We start from the raw sequence: 19,397 nt of genomic DNA on the forward strand, positions 1-19,397 counted from the left end.
ATAAACTGGGTCGTCACATTCTACTGATAAACTGGGTCGTCACATTCTACTGATAAACTGGGTCGTCACATTCTACTGATAAACTGGGTCGTCACGTTCTACTGATGCAATTCACTATCTTCTCATTATTTAATAGCGTAGTATGTCACCGTCTTGCTTTTGAGTTCTATGATTATTGTGATCATCTATTCATTGTTCATTAGTCTCACAATAACCACTGTTAAATCATCATCCATACTGTTATTAGTTTAATGTCCAAAGGCATTATGTAGAGATTCCTCTTCAGAATACCCCGGACCCTGGAGAGGAGCTGGTTCACAGTGGTTTAGTTTAATGGTGAAATAACCATTTTCCTCTGTGCGGCGCTGGAAAATATTGTCCTATGAAGTTCTCCCTTTGTAGATCACATATTCCATAGCCGGATAAGTATCCTCCCTGCTTTATAAAGAGAATGACATCACATTAGAATCACCAGACCAAACCACAAATACTCCCAAACCAGACTGTCTCTGAGCATTGAAGTGTGTCACATGAAGGGACAGTTAGAAAAGAGGGAATTGGAGAGAGTGAGATGTAGGGTAAAGGAGGTTGAAGGGAAGAGAGTGAGTAAGATGAGATGAGTATTTGAGTGAGTGTCCGTCTGTCTGAATATAAGATTTCTGTTCCAGGTGGGCATTGTGTCGTATGGAGAGGAAGTCACTCACAATGTCAACCTCAGCCAGTTTGATACCACTCAATCCCTCCTGGCCAAAGTGGAGAAACTTCCCCAGCAAACAGGTTTCAAGACTATGACCGCCCTGGGAATTGACACTGCAAGGTACAGTACAACAGTAAACCAGGGTTGTCTGGTCCAGTTTAGTCCTGCTCAATTTACTTCAATTCCACTTAATTGAATTGAGTTCAGTTGAATGTTCCAATCAGTTAATTAAGCATGTCTATTTCTTGTACTGTGTGAAGTGAGTGAAAATGAATGAAGTATTTTCAAGGTGTTGCTCTCTCTTAATGTCTCGAATTAATGGGTGTTTGCGTCATAGATATACAATTAAATTAAATATTGTAATGCCTAATGGTTTGTGTGTCCTGAACGCGGAAACACACTTTTTCCTTTGTTGTACTAGATCTGATGTAAAATGCTATTTTTCACATCTCATGATCACAGGGATATCACTACTTATGCCATGACCTTTGACATTTGACCTCTGATCGACCCTGTTGTCCCTTCAGGAAAGAGGCCTTCACTGTGGAGCGAGGGGCGCGGCCGGGGGTCAAGAAGGTCATGATAATTGTGACGGACGGAGAGTCACATGACTTTTATAACCTCGACAAGGTCATCAAAGAATGTGAGGAGGACGATATCGAGAGGTTCGGTATCGCTGTGAGTATGAGGCCATCTCAAAAGTGTAAGGCCATAATACCTCAATAACCACAATACCTCATCCATCATATTCCTCACCTCAGTGAGAGCAGAGCTGTAACAGACCTTGTAGTCAGGACAAGCTCACATCCAGGTCCTTTGACATACTTCAAATAAACACACCATCCATCACCTATTTTAGATGGTTCGCTAGCTTGGTGCAGGCAGGATAAGGGTTGCAAAACTTTCCCAAAATGCCCAGGTTTTCCAGAAATCCTGGAATCAGGAGAGAATAAGCAGGAAGGGAATCCTCTAACTGGGAATTTTCCAGCCGCGGCAGAACCAGGGTTATGGGTTCAAGTCCTATTTCTTACATGGACCACATTCTGTACACTGAGTATACCAAACATTAGGAACACCTTCCTAATATTGAGTAGCACCCCCCTCCTTTTGCCCTCAGAACAGCCTCAGTTCATCAGGGCATGGTCTCTACACGTGTTTTCCACTGGAATACTGGCCCATGTTGACTCCAATGCTTCCCACAGTTGGGTCAAGTTGGCTGGATGTCCTTTGGGTGGTGGACCATTCTTGATACACACAGGAGACTGTTGAGCGTGAAAAACAGCAGCGTTGCAGTTCTTGACACAAACCGGTGTGACTGGCACCTTATACCCGAGTGGACTCCCGAGTGGGCTCCCGAGTGGGCTCCCGAGTAGCGCAGCAGTCTAAGGAACTGCATCTCAGTGCTAGAGGCGTCACTACATACACCCTGGTTTGAATCCAGACTGTATCACAACCGGTCATGATTGGGAGTCCCATAGGGCGGCACACAATTGGCCCAGCGTTGTCCGGGTTTGGCCGGTGTAGGCCGTCATTGTAAATAAGAATTTGTTCTTATTTTAAAGGTTAAATTATCTTAAAGGTTAAATAAATAAAAAATACCATACCTCGTTTAAAGACACTTAAATGTTTTGTCTTGCCCATTCACCCTCCGATTGGCACACATACACAATCCATGTCTCAATTGTCTCAAGGCTTAAAAATCCTTCTTTAACCTGTCTCCTCCCCTTCATCTACACTGATTGAGGTGGATTTAACAGGTGACATCAATAAGTGATCATAGCTTTCACCTGGATTCACCTGGTCAGTCTATGTCATGGAAAGAGCAGGTGTTCTTAATGTTTTGTATACTCAGTATATATTAAGTACTGTTTCTCAGACTTGATATCGTCATTTAAAATGTAGGATAAATAAATAAATGTTTAGATAAATAAAACATAAATATATGTTTTTAGGTGCTTGGTGATTACAACAGGAACAACAGAAGCATCAAGGAGGTGAAGAAATTCATTGAGGAGATCCAGTCGATCTCCAGCGATCCTGTGGGAGATCACTTCTTCAACGTGTCGGATGAGTTTGCCTTGCTGAACATCGTAGATGCCCTGGGCAGCAGGATCTTTGCCTTGGAGGGTAGGATGACTCCCTCATTAATCACGTTCTATGTTTGAACTCGGTGATAAAAATGGCAGTGTTAATTCTCACCTACTCACTATAGCACATCATCATTCAATAAGCACCATCAATACTACTGACCCAAAAAGCCAAGGCATTTCTGGGTCAGGGCGACAGTACTTGAAGCCCAATGCTAACCTCTACACTAGATTTCCTCCTCTCTCCAGGCCTAAATACTGGTGAAATTGATCAGATTCATATCATCTCTACATGGTCTTTAATACCCATTGTGATAACAAGACCATGTAATAATGTAATAACCGATCAATGTGAATGTCCTTTCCACAGCAACGTCAGGTAACTACACCTCGTCTTTTGAGATGGAGATGTCCCAGGCTGGATTTAGTGCCCACACCTCTAAAGTAAGTCTGTTTCTATCTCTGCTTTCCTTTCCTCTGTCCTACTAACTAACTCATACTAACTCTAACTGTAATCCAGGATAGTTTCAGTGCCCGCACCTCTTCTCCTGTTTCCACCCCTGCACTCCACTGCCCTACACTGTTAAAAGAAAAAGGGTTTTAAAATATGCAAGTCTTCTTTCCCAAAAACCAAAACACCCGGAGGCAATAGTTGCAAGAATTTATTTAAAAAATATATATTTCAAAATACTTTATTTTAATAGTGTATTAACTCCTACTTGTCAACTGGGCTAAAGGGTGCAGCATATTACCATGGGGATCAGTTTATAGGAGATCACATGTTTGTGAATGTGTTACTGCCCACTGATCGCCTCCAGTCAGATACAGTGCAGAACGATGGTGTGTGTTGTGTTATCTGTCATTCACCATCTCATCTATCCCTGTTTCACTGTGATCCAACAAAGAGACGTAAGGACCCTCTTTTCTCTCTCAGCCCAGAGAGACCTGTGCTGTGCTATGGGGGAAGAGAGGGAAGAACTAAAAATATATGTCTTTTCTGTGAGAGGATGTCCAAACTTTGGGTGCATTCATCAGAGTGTGAGCAAACATGCTTTCCTCCAGTCCTCCTGAGTCAGCGTCACTCTCTCTCTCTCTCTCTTTCTCCCTCCGGCTCTATCTGTCTCTCTCTCTCTCCCCCTCTCTTCCTCCGTCTCTGTCTCTCTCTCCCCCTCCTCCTACGTCACCTAGTATAAACACCGTCACTCCCAGCTGAAGCTGTATCAGGGCCCCTGACCTCTCCTCCCCTGCATTCTCCTCCCCTGCCAATGCCTCATATCACTTACGCAATGTTTATAGACTCAGACATACAGGGCCAGCAGCATACCACCCTGCATCTCACTGCTGGCTTTCCTCTGAAGTTAAGCAAGGTTGGTCCCTGGATGGGAGACCAGATGCTGCTGGAAGTGGTGTTGGAGGGCCAGTAGGAGGCTGTCTTTCCTTGTGTCTAAAAAGAAATCCCAATTCCCCAGGGCAGTGATTGGGTACGGTGCCCTGTGTAGGGTGCTGTCTTTCAGATGGGATGTTAAGCGGGTGTCCTGAATAACTTATCGTAAGCCCTGTGTCCAACCCCAGTCTCACTCATACTCGAAGAACATCTCCCTCTTGTGAAATACTTTACCCTGTCTTCCTGTATCTACCGCAACAGAGTCTTCTTGACACGGTGCATTGTGACTCTGGTCCCATTTAGCTCTACTCCACTGAGACTTTTCCACTTCCTGTGGGATCTCTTCATGTTTCCTGTGCTGTAGCATAGCTGTCCCATAGAGTTGGATAGAGGCCCTCAATGGCGCTGCCAATGCTGTCACAGAAGACGCCATTACAAAGACAGGAGATGAGCTGCCTAGTATCTCTATGTGCTTGTCATTCTGTTGCCTGTCTAATAACGAGGACCACAATGGAAATAAGTTGTCTTATCTGACTTTATTGAGTTTTGTATCTGACTTTATTGTTGTACTCACGTGTGGCTACTCATTTACATTACATTTACATTTTACATTTAAGTCATTTAGCAGACGCTCTTATCCAGAGCGACTTACAAATTGGTGCATTCACCTTATGACATCCAGTGAACAGCCACTTACAATAGTGCATCTAAATCTTTTAAGGGGGGGGGGGGTGAGAAGGATTACTTTATCCTATCCTAGGTATTCCTTAAAGAGTGGGGTTTCAGGTATTTCCGGAAGGTGGTAATTGACTCCGCTGTCCTGGCGTCGTGAGGGAGTTTGTTCCACCATTGGGGGGCCAGAGCAGCGAACAGTTTTGACTGGGCTGAGCGGGAACTGTACTTCCTCAGTGGTAGGGAGGCGAGCAGGCCAGAGGTGGATGAACGCAGTGCCCTTGTTTGGGTGTAGGGCCTGATCAGAGCCTGGAGGTACTGAGGTGCCGTTCCCCTCACAGCTCCGTAGGCAAGCACCATGGTCTTGTAGCGGATGCGAGCTTCAACTGGAAGCCAGTGGAGAGAGCGGAGGAGCGGGGTGACGTGAGAGAACTTGGGAAGGTTGAACACCAGACGGGCTGCGGCGTTCTGGATGAGTTGTAGGGTTTAATGCACAGGCAGGGAGCCCAGCCAACAGCGAGTTGCAGTAACCAGACGGGAGATGACAAGTGCCTGGATTAGGACCTGCGCCGCTTCCTGTGTGAGGCAGGGTACTCTGCGGATGTTGTAGAGCATGAACCTACAGGAACGGGCCACCGCCTTGATGTTAGTTGAGAACGACAGGGTGTTGTCCAGGATCACGCCAAGGTTCTTAGCGCTCTGGGAGGAGGACACAATGGAGTTGTCAACCGTGATGGCGAGATCATGGAACGGGCAGTCCTTCCCCGGGAGGAAGAGCAGCTCCGTCTTGCCGAGGTTCAGCTTGAGGTGGTGATCCGTCATCCACACTGATATGTCTGCCAGACATGCAGAGATGCGATTCGCCACCTGGTCATCAGAAGGGGGAAAGGAGAAGATTAGTTGTGTGTCGTCTGCATAGCAATGATAGGAGAGACCATGTGAGGTTATGACAGAGCCAAGTGACTTGGTGTATAGCGAGAATAGGAGAGGGCCTAGAACAGAGCCCTGGGGGACACCAGTGGTGAGAGCACGTGGTGAGGAGACAGATTCTCGCCACGCCACCTGGTAGGAGCGACCTGTCAGGTAGACGACATCCAAGCGTGGGCCGCGCCGGAGATGCCCAACTCGGAGAGGGTGGAGAGGAGGATCTGATGGTTCACAGTATCGAAGGCAGCCGATAGGTCTGAAAGGATGAGAGCAGAGGAGAGAGAGTTAGCTTTAGCAGTGCGGAGCGCCTCCGTGATACGAGGAAGAGCAGTCTCAGTTGAATGACTAGTCTTGAAACCTGACTGATTTGGATCAAGAAGGTCATTCTGAGAGAGATAGCGGAGAGCTGGCCAAGGACGACACGTTCAAGAGTTTTGGAGAGAAAAGAAAGAAGGGATACTGGTCTGTAGTTGTTGACATCGGAGGGATCGAGTGTAGGTTTTTTCAGAAGGGGTGCAACTTTCGCTCTCTTGAAGACGGAAGGGAGTAGCCAGCGGTCAGGGATGAGTTGATGAGCGAGGTGAGGTAAGGAGAAGGTCTCCGGAAATGGTCTGGAGAAGAGAGGAGGGATAGGGTCAAGCGGCAGGTTGTTGCGGCCGGCCGTCACAAGCGCGAGATTTCATCTGGAGAGAGAGGGGAGAAAGAGGTCAGAGCACAGGTAGGGCAGTGTGAGCAGAAACCAGCGGTGTCGTTTTGACTTAGCAAACGAGGATCGGATGGTCGACCCTTCTTTTCAAAAATTGGTTGACAGAATCATCTGCAGAGAGGGAGAGGGGGGGAGGAGGGATTCAGGAGGAGAGGAAGGTGGCAAGAGCTTCCTAGGGTTAGAGGCAGATGCTTGGAATTTAGAGTTGGTAGAAAGTGTGGCTTTAGCAGCAGAGACAGAAGAGAAAATTAGAGAGGAGGAGTTGAGAGATGCCAGGTCCGCAGGGAGGCGAGTTTCCTCCATTTCCGCCTGGCTGCCCGGAGCCCTGTGTGAGCTACGCAATGAAGTCGTCGAGCCACGGAGCGGGAGGGAGGACCGAGCCGCCTGAAGAGAAGGACATAGAGAGTCAAAGGATGCAGAAAGGGAGGAGAGGAGGGTTGAGGAGCGAAATCGGAGATAGTTGGAGAAGGTTTGAGCAAGGAAGAGATGATAGGATGAAGAGGAGAGGTAGCGGGAGAGAGAGCGAAGGTTGGACGGCGCGATACCATCCGATAGGGCATGTGAGTGGAAGTGTTGGATAGAGCGAGAGGGAAAAGATTACAAGGTTGGTGCGGAAGCTTGGAGGGAGTTGCCAATGAGTTAGTGGAAGACAGCATCTTAGTAAAGATGGTCTGCGAGGTATTGCCTGCCTTGTGAGTAGGGCGAGAAGGTGAGAAGTGAGGTCAAAAGAGGAGAGCGAGGTGGATGAAGGAAGAGCCAGAAGGAATGAGTCCAAAGGTTAGATTCGTGGGGAGGTTAAAGTCGCCCAGAACTGTGAGAGTGACGCGTCCTCCAGAAGAGCTATCAAGCTCAAAGCTCATTGATAACTCTCGAGGGAACCGGAGGGCGATAAATGATAAGGATGTTAAGCTTGAAGGGCTATGTAACTGTGACAGCATGGAATTCAAAGAGCATAGACAGTGTAAGGGGAGAAGACGAAATGACACTTGGGAAGGATGAGGTCCCGGTGCCCACCCGCTGACCCAAAAGCTCTCGGGGTGTGCGAGAACACGTGGCGCGACAAGAGAGAGCCAGAGGAGTAGCAAGTGTATCTTGGTGATCCATTGTTTCCGTTCCCAGTGCAAGAAGTCGAGGACTGGAGGAGCATGGCTGAGATGAACTCTCCTGTTGCCGCAGATCGCAGTTCCAGAGCTACGGAGACCCTGGAAACGATCCCACGTGGTCCGTGCGCGCTGACCACCAGATTTAGTGGCCGCGCACGCGGTGGAGCGTTTGTTATGGTCTGCACAGAGGAGGAGAACAGGGTCATAGAACAACACATATTGACAGGCTACAGAAAGAGACATACGCTAATGCAAGGAATTGAATGACAAGTGGACTACGCGTCTCGAATGTTCAGAAAGTGAAGCTTACGTAGCAAGAATCTTATTGACTAAAACTGATTAAGATATACATATGCTAAGAGGCTAGCTGGCAGTGGCTGCGTTGTTGACTTTGTAGGCTAGCTGGCAGTGGCTGCGTTGTTGACACTACACTAATCAAGTCGTTCCGTTGAGTGTAATAGTTTCTACAGTGCTGCTATTCGGGGGCTAGCTGGCTAGCTAGCAGTGTTGATTACGTTACGTTGCGTTAAAAGAACGACAATAGCTGGCTAGCTAACCTAGAAAATCGCTCTAGACTACACAATTATCTTTGATACAAAGATGGCTATGTAGCTAGCTATGTAGCTAGCTACGATCAAACAAATCAAACCGTTGTACTGTAATGAAATGAAATGAAAATGTGATACTACCTGTGGAGCGAAGCGGAATGCGACCGGGTTGTTGAGTGCGGAAGTTCTCAGTATGTATTTTACATTTGTTAAATAAAAAGACATTCATTAATTGATTCACTAATTCTCTCTTTCGTAGGAGGGTGTGATGCTGGGTGCTGTGGGGGCGTATGAGTGGAACGGGACAGTAGTGATGCATACCGACCAGGGTACCGTGGTTCCTCTAAACGCAGACTTCCAAGACCCCCTGGATGAGAGGAAGGAGAGCCTGGCGGGGTACGTGGGTAAGTACATAGCAGTCCAGACCAGACCAGACTGGCACTGGATACTGGACAGTGGTCCAATGACAACCTGTACTGGCACTGGAAACTAGACAGTGGTCCAATGACAACCTGTACTGGCACTGGAAACTTGGACTAGCAGTGGTCCAATGAACAGCCTCGTACTGGAATGGACATTGGGAGACAGGGTGGTGCATGAAACTTGTACTGGCACTGAACTGGACAAGTGGTCAATGACAGCTGTACTGGCAATGGACCTGGACAGTGGTGCAGGATTTGACACTTTCTGGCACTGGAAACTGGACAGTGGTCTTAATGACAGCCTGTACGGCAATGAAAACTGACAGTGGTGCACTGACAACTTGACTGCACTGGAAACTGCGACAGTGGTCCAATGACAGCCTGTACTGCCAATGAAACTGGAACTGGCAATGACAACACTGTACTGGCAAGTGGAAAACTGGACAGTGTCAAGACAGCCTTACTGGCACTGGAAACTTGGACAGTGTCAATCAACCTTACTGGCACTGAAACTGCATGGTCCAATGACAACCTGTACTCGGCACGTGGAAAACAGACCCAGTGCAATGACAACTTGTAACTGGCACTGGAAACTGACAAGTATCAATGACAACTGTACTGGCACTGGAAACTGGACCAGTGGTCAATGACAACCTGTACTGCCACTGGAAACTGGACAGGTGGTCCAATGACAACTCTAGTACTGCCTGAAACTGGACAGTGATCCACATGACAACCTGTACTGCACTGGTAAACTGCGAATGGTCCCAATGACAACCGGTGTCTGCACTGTAGAATGACAGTGAATCCAATGATCAGCCTATGGCACTGGAAACTGGACAGTGGTCCAATGACAACCTGTTATGGCACTGGAAACTGGACAGTGGTCCAATGACAACCTGTAACTGCACCTGGAAACTGGACAGGATCAATGACAACCTGGACTGGCACTGACACTGACATGTCAATGACAACCTTACTGCACTTGGAAACTGGACAGTTATCCAATGACAAACCTGTAACTGGCCTGGAAACTGGGACACGTGGTCCAATGACCAACTGCCACTGGCACTCGGAACCGGAACATGCTGTGCAAGTCCTCTGCCTCTCCAGCTCCTGTATAAATCAGCACAGGTCCAGCACCATTACTCTGAATATAGACAGAAACAATGGACTGCATCCCATACGGCTTCCTGTTCATTTATATTGCTCTATTTTTGACCAGAGTGCTATGGCCCTGGCAAGTGTAGTGCACTATATAGGAAAAGGGTGGCTTTTGGATGCTGACATGCTTTAACTCTAACTGAAATAACAGACACACAGGGTTAAACAGTAGCACACCTCACCCACTAGTACTATTTTGAATTGAATTGAATTTACTTTTGGGTAACAAACCGATACAACAAAATGTACAATGTGGACCCAGGACATCAATTAAAAGTATTAATTAAAACGTTTGTTTCCAAAGTGGTCCTTGATGGTTAAAACAATAACACATTAATGATTAAAAGGCAAGACAAAATTAAAATAAATACATTAATTTATGTTGACATCCTAAAAAGTGGCACTTTCACTGCAAACTTCTCCCCAAAACCTTAAAAATTTCAACCATATTAATTCCACATTTCGTCCTTAAAATGGCAAATCCATTCATTGCACATCATACCTATCATTCAAATAATACACCCTGACCAGCAGTAGGGGCACAAGGGGCATTGGGCCACAGTGAAGACGCTGTGAGGGATTCAAGAATAATGTTATTTAATAAACGTGTCATCGAGAATAGCCACTCTGTGGCTGTTGTTCGTCCCCTGTCATAGACGAAATGGCCACTCACACATGCGGCAGAGGTAAGGCAGGGCAAGCTGGCATTAACAAACTCTACTGCGGGTAAGCGAGTGCTCAGTTAGAGATGATTAGCTCCACAACACACTTTGAGGGTAGCGGGTCGACAAGCCCTACAGAGCATTGTGGCACACAGCAGACAGCCTGTGGGCTCGTGAGGCATTCACACGAGTACGGCTCGTCTGACACGCTGCTAGGGGGCTACGCGACATGACATTGCGTGTAGACCACTCTTTCCAGGTCCTTCCCCAACACGGGGCACCCCCACAACAGGGGCCAGCCGGATTCCACACGTCAGCATACACCATCACACACACACAACACACAGCCACAACGGAACACCACACACACTAGCGGACCGTGCACTTACTCTCTCTGTTCGCTCAATAGTTTTTTTCACCTCTCGCTTCTCCTTCGCAGCAGCCTCTGGTATCTACATGTTTAGCCGGCTTGGGACTCATAATTGTCTGTGGCCCCGGACGCCCGTGTACTATGCTGACTATCATCATTGTGTCTCAACGCAATGTGTTAGTCACCCTATAATTGATCTTGAGATGCCTTTCTTCATATCTGGTGAAGTTAGAACTTTGTATGTAAAAAGTACACTTTTGTGGGTAAGGTAGGACTGATATATGTTGGGCTTTTACTTCGATTAGACACGGGTCTGTCTGTCAGTAGGTTAACCATTTGAATTGGTTCGGCCTCATTATTCACCGGGCTCCTTTCCGCACCTCGGACACCACTTTTTTATTGTAGTCATCCAATCACACAGCCTGAACAAATAAGCAAGAGGATTCAACTAAGCACGGCCTATATGTTTGGGTCTGCATCTCCTTGTTCTGTCATCATTCTTCGTGGTCATACCGGGTCACAAGTGGGCCCTTGGATACTGAGTAACTTTAGTCTGATGATCATAACTGCTAGGTATTTATCATTTGTTACCTGTACTTGATTGACGTAGTTTCTGACTCTCATCCCTTGGTTGCTGGTATAACAAGATCTGTGCATTATCTATCTGAACGGACTCATGGTGGGTTTCGGCATTCCAATGCTACAGTTCTTTCTTGAAACGAGCACTTGGATGTTTCTAGGAGTTCTATGCCTGATAGTGTCAAACTACGCAAACCCCCATCATGGTGGTTGCGTTTGTTAAGCCCCCCGTCTTCACGAACTCGACACTGTTCTGAGAGCACCTATACAGGATCTATCCTTGGGGGCTTCCTACACAGGACGGTGGCTCGCACTCTTCGGGTCCCTCCCTCGGATAAAAATAACTGATTACAAATGTTCAGGTTTTGTACTCCTTGTCACTTTAGGCTGTTTTGTCCGCACATCTGAATTGGGCGGGTTATGGCGAAGCACAGAAGTTAACTACAAACATTCTGGATTCCTGGTGATCAGTGAAACACTTTGTAGTTTTGCTGGGAATGCTGTACCAGAAATAGTGGGTCTGGTGTGCGGCATAGACCTTCATTGCTCCTAACAGGTCACAGGGATCCTCATATCAACAGATGAGAGAAGCTATATAAGTGAACTAATGCCAGGGGAGGAAGGGAGCTGCAGGTACAATTGATCAGCTGGGAGTAGATAGTGGACATGCTCGGCACCCCTCCGCTCTTAACGCTCAATATAAGCGATAGCAATCCTCCAGGGAGGTGGCTCGATTATGTGTGGTGTGGGGTGGCTGCCCTACCACGTGCGCACGGTGGGTGTACTCGAATTTGCTGTACCTTTTCAGTCATGCGCATCAAACGCGCTAGTGGTAGTGGAGTTAATATGCAGTGGCACAGGAAGGCGCTTCTGACGGGGTTATCTGTGTTACCCTTCACGCGACACGAGTATACGTGGTCGTAACCTCGTTCGGATCGGAGGAACAGCACATCCAGACAGTCGACTTATCGGTAGTCAATGAAAGGGGACGACGACAGGTGCTGCTCAGTTTCCTTCTGTCATGTCATCCCTGCCCGGCCTAAGGCTCTCCACCAAGTTCCAGGATCTTTTACTCACATGACATGCCACATTCGTGAGTTCGCTATTCACTGGGCTACGGTTGGGTGGGCATGACATCCTTCATGGGTTGGGAGTTAGTGCTTCATCGGACCTGGTCGGGCCTTGGGTCAAGGGCTACCGGGGAGGGACTGGTCGTTGGGGGGACCAGGCTCAATCCTAGGGTCGGGCCTCTAGTAACCTAGACCGGTGACACAAACTGGAGAGTCTGATGGATATAAATTACGTATAACATTAGAGGGGGGATAGTTGCACTGGAAGGAACTAAACTGGACAAGCTAATGCGAATCCCTTGTATAAGTCTGGCATCTTTGAACAGAATTAAACATTCCACGTCATTACAAGTTGGGATTACGGTTTCCTTGGGAATGGCAGGCGAGACGCCCCGTCAGTACTCGTCGCTGGTGGCCTAAACGCTTTTTAGTTTTGAGAATGGCAGATAGAGGTTAAAAGAAGTTGATTCTATTGCTCGGTGTTCTTACTCCTGAGCTGGCCGCCAATGCAGAGCTGCTGGTCAATATAAGGTCAATTGCACTTCGTTGGACCTAAGTGGCTAAGAGTGTTGCTTCGGTATACGTCCCTGTTTCAAATCCAGTGTTGCTATCACTATTTCGGTCTTGTGATTGGAGCCCCATTGGGTTGGTTGCAGACCTAACTTGGGTGGCCTTGTAGTGGTTTACGTCTATCTCAATTGCGGTTTTGTCTGTGCACAGAATGTATTAGCAGTCATTGTACAATAAGAATTAACTTATACTAGATGGCTTATAGCTAGTTACCTAGTCATCATTGACTGGTTTTTACAGGATAACTGCCGATGTTCTCGAAGTCCTTGGGTTAATTGGCTTAAAGGCCCTGGTGTTTTATTATTGATGTTATTCACTTGATATGTACCCCTTTATTGTGCTAATAGTGCTTTGTGGGTGTCCAGTGCTATATTTCTGGCAGAAAGAAGTTAGGGCGGCGGCACCATTCAGGAGCGCTTGGTCGGGGTTTCTTCTTAGGTTCCGGCTCTTGGGTTCTCTACGGTAGATTTCTTTGTTGCCAAGCCAATTTTCATTATGATCCCTCATTCGTTCGGTGCTTGGTTTGCCTCTTGCTGTGTTTAGCTTTTTGGGCGGTTTTTTAAGGCCTGGGGCCTCTATCTGTAACCCATGCCACCAGTGCGTGTAGTGACAACTTTTGGCGACCTGCACATAATATAAGGGCTTTATGAAAGCACAATTTGCTAACTTAGGTCATGAAACATCCGGGCATTCCGATAAGTAGGCAAAGGTGACTGGTCATCACAAGCTGAAGCTAAATGATTTTGACTAATTAATTACATTAGGATACATCCTTGGGTTACCTAATCATTTTGAGTTTGCAATACTTTGTTGTGTTTTGTGCGGCTTTTGGCATAGATGTTGGGCTAGGTTGCTAAGTTTTTTTTAAGATTTTAGCTATTTTTGTAGTCAATTAACTCGTTATCACAATCTACACGGTCCCCCTCATAGACATTATAAAGCTTTAGTTTAAACGCGAGAAGAGCTCATCGTATCATAGTTTTGATGGATGTCGTCTTCCTTGTTTCCAAGGCTGAGTGATTATAACGTAGTATGATGTCATGTTTATGTTAAATCTCCCCACTGTCACCGAATTGTCTTGTTTGCTATCTCTGGACCTCCATCTGTAATATGGGACTTGTCCTTTACTTTGGACATACTCAGTGGCTGGTGCGCTCTCCTTGGGGGTAGGGTTGCTGTGGCCCTCACGTACCTGTTGTACTCGGACTCTTCTGTTCGCTGTAGATTTCTCCGGTCATCAATTGACCTCATGCTGTCTCTGTCTGTAGATTGTTCTTCTTTGATTCTTATTCCATGTTGTCTCCTGTAATGTCTGACTTCGGTCTTCTTACTTTGGTACCTCCATCTTGGTTCGCTTCCTGTCATTGACTTGTCTCTCGGCGTGGATACTTAGAATATCATGTTGTTACCTCTTTTCCTGTGGAATTGTCTCCTACTTTGAACATCCTATCTGTCTGCCTGTATTTGACTTGTTATACGGCTACTTTACCTCAATCTGTCTCCTGTAGATCTGTCCCTCCTTCTTGACGCTCCATCTGTCTCTTCCTGTGATGGTCTAGAATCCTATGATTTCGGTAGGGCATCCTCGGGTCTCCTGTAGGGGATATGTCTCCTCTACCGTTTGACGGGTCGTTAATGCTTGGCTGGTGCTGCCTGTAGGGTTTCTAGCTACTCGGGTACTAGTTGACCTACCACTATTGCGGGCCTGTGCGTCTCTTGCTTATGGAGGTGTTTCTAGGTGCTTGACTCACTTTACTCTTGTCTCTCTGCTATGATATGTTCCTCCTAGCTTTTGGGTGTGGAACGCTTCCACTTCTGTCTCCTGTAGATTGTCTCCCTACGTCTTGTACCCTCTGTCGGCTGTCTACTCTGACAAGATTACTGTTTCTACTTCTATGATTAATCTGTTTAATCTCGCTTGCTAAGGATTTTACCTCTCTCGGTGGCAGCTTCTATGACTTCCACTCTCACCTGTGCCTCTCGCTAGGATATTTGTCCTCGCTATTATTGCACCTTTTCCTATTTCCTCTGTTCGGTAATTACCGTGTGGGGTATATCGGGGGTAACAATACGTTGAGGCTGTGCTGTTGTAATAATCTCCTTTAAGTGATTTGTCTCCTAATCTCTGCCCATTGACACGCTTCTCAAGCTTTTTTGCTCTTGTTACGTTAGGTGTGGCCCTCCCCTGTAGGATATAGTCTCAATACATAATTCTTAGCCCCTGTGTTGTGTTCTCCCTGTCACGAGTTGTCTATCCTTACCTTTTGACCTTTGTTCTAATGTATTATTACTTCTTGCCTGGTTGTGAAATTGTTTCTCTACTTTGGGCAGTTCTGGTCTACCGTAGATCTGTACATACCCTCTACTTTTTGCACCCTCGTTGTCCTCGTACTCCTGTAATACGATTCTTGTTCTCTCCTATCTTCTTGGACTCGCCAAACTACTTGTCGTGTCCTTCTTCTTCGTAAGCACTTTTGTCTCCATCTCTCTACTTTGACCTCCTGTTTATTAAACTACACTGTAGAGGATTGTTCTCTAGGCTCTTGATCGCTCTCGCAGGACGTGTTCGGTTTCTGTGATTGTCTCAACCTACTAATTGGGACTCTGCCCTCCGCTCTCCTGGTGACTTTGCAAGCTGCAAGATGGTCCTTTCGGACTATGACCGCTCTGTTTGCTACTCACTCTGTTGTATTTAACTGCTCTTTCCGGATACACTTCCTCTCGCTTATGCTCGGTCGTGTCTCTGTTGCTTCATCGATCTGTACTTGCATGGGTCTCCTCAATTTGGCATCTTGTTTATGGCTGTAGTATATGGACTTCATTTCTCATGGGTGTTGGAAGGAGGCGTGACTCCAGAGGCGTGGGATTGTTTGGACCCAGATGGTTTTACAAGACTCGCTACGCACGAACTATCCGGGCTGGTGGTGTTTAGACTATTTCGTATGTGGCTCTTTCATACGGGCGGAGGAAACCTAGCGGCTCCTAGGGGAGGATGGAGGGAGTTCACACCTGGGTAACACATAGGCACGGGTTGGGTTACTGTCTTATTCCAAACTGCTGCCAGATGTGACGATTGTGTGTAGAGGTGGTGAAGCTACTTTGCTTAAGTCAGATGGTGTAGTATGTAGGGCACTGCTTTGGGAGGTCTATTTATGTAGCTTTGCATCGGCAAAATAATAATGCAACATTTTATTTCATGTGGTTCATAACTATGTATTTTTATATGGATTAGACCATCTATCCTAACATGGGATGATGTCCACAAATGCTGTTGTACTATAAACCCATGTCGGTAGTAGATAATCCAATATCTGGTCGCAAGCTACCGTTTCTACATTTCTGTTTACTGGGGAGTTACTTTTAAATGAGGTTAGTAACAGATTGATAATTGACCATTCGCTAAGTGGATGCTCGACTCACAAGTAACTCAAAGTCTATGGAATGGCTATAGAAGTCTCTATTGCCTTTCCTGATTTAACAGTTAGGCAAGGCTCACACAATTGCAACTTCGTAGACACGATTAATTCTAAAGTATTCACTTCTACATTACATCGGAGAATTTTTGACCAAATTGCCATTTGTAGATGATGAGGTTATTCTATAGAAGCTGGAAACTTTCTCCACTGAAATCCTGCATCGATATATGGCATAAGGCAGAAGATTACTCCAAGGTGACAAGCCTACAGTTCGAAATTTGATATCACTTTTCTTTCGGGAAGCATCATCTTGTTTGCGAGAATGAATGGAGGTTGGGAACTAATGGAAAACAAGAAGAAAAATGTACCTATTGTCTTGTGTTAGGTGAGTCACTCACTTCAGACAGAGTTTTCACTCTGTGAGGGAAACATGGGGGGGCACGCGGAGGAGTTAAATTTGCATTTGTAAGACAGCTTGGATTTTGAGAATGTTTGAAGATTTTATGGGATGGGATTATAGATGGGTAGTAGACAGTGGGTCCACAAAGAAGTGACTAAATCAATGGGGGACCCGTGTATTCGACCATGGCTTACTAGGTAGATAGGCTAGGACTAATTGCAACAAAAACAAGTTAGCGACATGAACTATTTGAGTGACTGTCCCCCTACTGAGTCCCCTCCCCAAAAAGAGAAAAAATATAAAAAGGGGCTATTTAGCAAATACCCTTCTTCGAAGGTAAATCCGCAACAGCATGTGATTGCACATTCTGAAAACATTGCCAACAGTTTTCAGCACAATTTTTCAAGTCTTCACTCATAAGAGATGTTACTTATGGCAGTAAACTGGTATCCATCGTATAGCTTTGTATTTCATACCTTCTGGGCGGTGTGTGTTGGTAGTACCCTTCGAAGGCTGTGTGTGAGGCGATCTTGGAGCGGAGCCAGACAGGTTGAACGGACAGGGCAGTGATGGCTCCACCTCAGTGAGATGAGGAAACTGCCACCTGGATCTTATGGTCTTTTGATGCCGCTCGTTGATCCTGAGAGGATGATTTGTCTAACACCAGAGAGGTGTTTTTATGTACACGTAGTGTCCAGAGGGCTCAGAAGCGTAGAGGAGAGTTGGGAATCTGAACATTGTAATGTCATCATCACAGTGAAACAAGCAATTAGTAAGGAGCTTTTCGAGGTCAACAGGTACGTGGGTAGGTTGTAGAGGCAACAAGTTCTTTACAGGGACTTTACCACTGGGGAGTGAAAACAATTAGGAACTAACCTAATCTCAATGTGAAGTAAATAAGTTATGCTTCTAAAATGGTGAATACCTGCACCAATTGGATATTTCTGAATAACTGCTTTTTCACTTTGTAACATGGGTGTTTATTATTGTCATCCAGTTTTATGAGAAACTTGTTTGAGAAGTATTGTAGCAGAAGCTGATTGACAAGTGCGTATACTACACATAGTATTTTAGGCTGCGTTTACCAGTCGGTATATTGTAATATTTGCCATTATTGGGCTGGAAATTAGATCCAGATCTTTTGCCAATAATTGGTCCAATTTCAGAATTGGGCTGCCTGTGTAAACGGTTAACCAACTTAGATTCGGTTTGCAGAGGCAGTCAAGCTATTTGCTGTACTGAGGGCCACACAGTAAGTCAATTCTTGAGCTAATAGTTATTTCTAGAGCAATTATGCTATTGATGATGTCTGCAGTAACTACATGTTTAATCAAACAGATTGTTTCGCTTAGACACATATTTTATAAATTTATGTAAATATTTTTTCGCAGAATTATCGTATATGCTTTCCCTATTTTGGGAAAGAATGTGTGGCCAAGTTTTGTATAGTTAACGGCAGGGTTGTATCAGCCAGTGGCGGTTAAGTGGTCGAGATGAGAGATAGCCTGGTTGGAGGCTGATAAGGATGCCAGGCATGAATCTGTTAGGCCAAGGAAACAGGGCGCATCGCAGGGACACAGCGGGACACACAGGAAGCTGATTCTGGCTGATGCTCAGAGCACTTTAATCCTATATCCCTTAGAATCCTCTGAGATCACTTCTTCTCAATATGTATCTTAATTGCAAGGCGTGCAAAGTAAACTATTTACTTTATTGCATCCTTTTCTGATTGGTCCCCCAAGAATGCTTTGACAAACCTCAGCCTCTTCTGAATGCTTGTAAAATGAGAATATATTCCTTTTTGAGGCTCTAAATTTACTTTTAACGTGCTTGTCTACTGTTCTGTGTTTGGTCAGGTAACTTTATATCAACATTTAGTGATTCATATCTACATGAGAGCATTCTGTTTGGTATGATCAGCGGCTTTTAATGTGTCCTCCCTCCTACTGTCTGAGTGGGCTGATCTCTTGTCAGTTTGTTGCTGTTGTGGTGAAAGAGACCCGTTGTGGTTTGGGCTGAAGGTGGAAAAAGGTAGGGAGAGGGAGGGAGGGGGAGTAAGGGGGAGGGAGGGAGGGAAGGTGGTCAAGGTGAAACACTGACTCATAGCAGGATCTCTCTAACGAACAAAACGGAGGAGTGCAATTCTCTTTGCTTTTGATTTACTCCGTAAAAGAGGGTTGTAATTCCACCATGGAACAACAGGCATCAGACATCAGTCCAGTGTCCTTCCTCACCAGCATTTAATTCGCCTGATCATTTGAACAGCGGCGAGGGAAGCACCAAGCACCCCCAAGGCTGCATTCAGTAACAATATTCTTATTTGTCTTTAAATAAAGGCATTGCTCCTGACAACGACAAGGAACTTTGATCGTGATTAAAGGGCAGGGGAGACTAGCCATATACAGCTTGAATTTAGTCAATTCAGCATCAAACGCTTAACCAAAGGCAGTGTTTGCTTTTTTAATATGCCAAGAGCACCCCTAGTGGAAAAATGCTTAAGCATCTGGTATTCCCAGGCAGTCTCACCATCCAAGTAACTTAACCAGGCCCGACCCTGCTTAGCTTCGAGATCAAGACGCGATCGGGTGTATGTCAGGTAGTAAGCCGTAAGCGAAGGATA

The 19,397-nt window shown here is 46.0% G+C and overlaps 1 protein-coding gene across 1 annotated transcript in view; it reads left to right on the forward strand.

The window, feature by feature from the left end:
* Positions 1 to 19,397, forward strand: part of LOC111981002 (integrin alpha-1) — a 95,930-nt gene that overhangs the window by 42,234 nt on the left and 34,299 nt on the right. The window contains 5 exon segments of the mRNA XM_070449762.1: positions 669 to 817; positions 1,225 to 1,375; positions 2,650 to 2,824; positions 3,155 to 3,228; positions 8,384 to 8,528. Coding sequence (XP_070305863.1) covers positions 669 to 817; positions 1,225 to 1,375; positions 2,650 to 2,824; positions 3,155 to 3,228; positions 8,384 to 8,528 — 694 coding nt within the window.

This window comes from Salvelinus sp. IW2-2015, linkage group LG20 (genome assembly GCF_002910315.2).
Source record: "Salvelinus sp. IW2-2015 linkage group LG20, ASM291031v2, whole genome shotgun sequence".
Lineage (NCBI taxonomy): Eukaryota > Metazoa > Chordata > Actinopteri > Salmoniformes > Salmonidae > Salvelinus > Salvelinus sp. IW2-2015.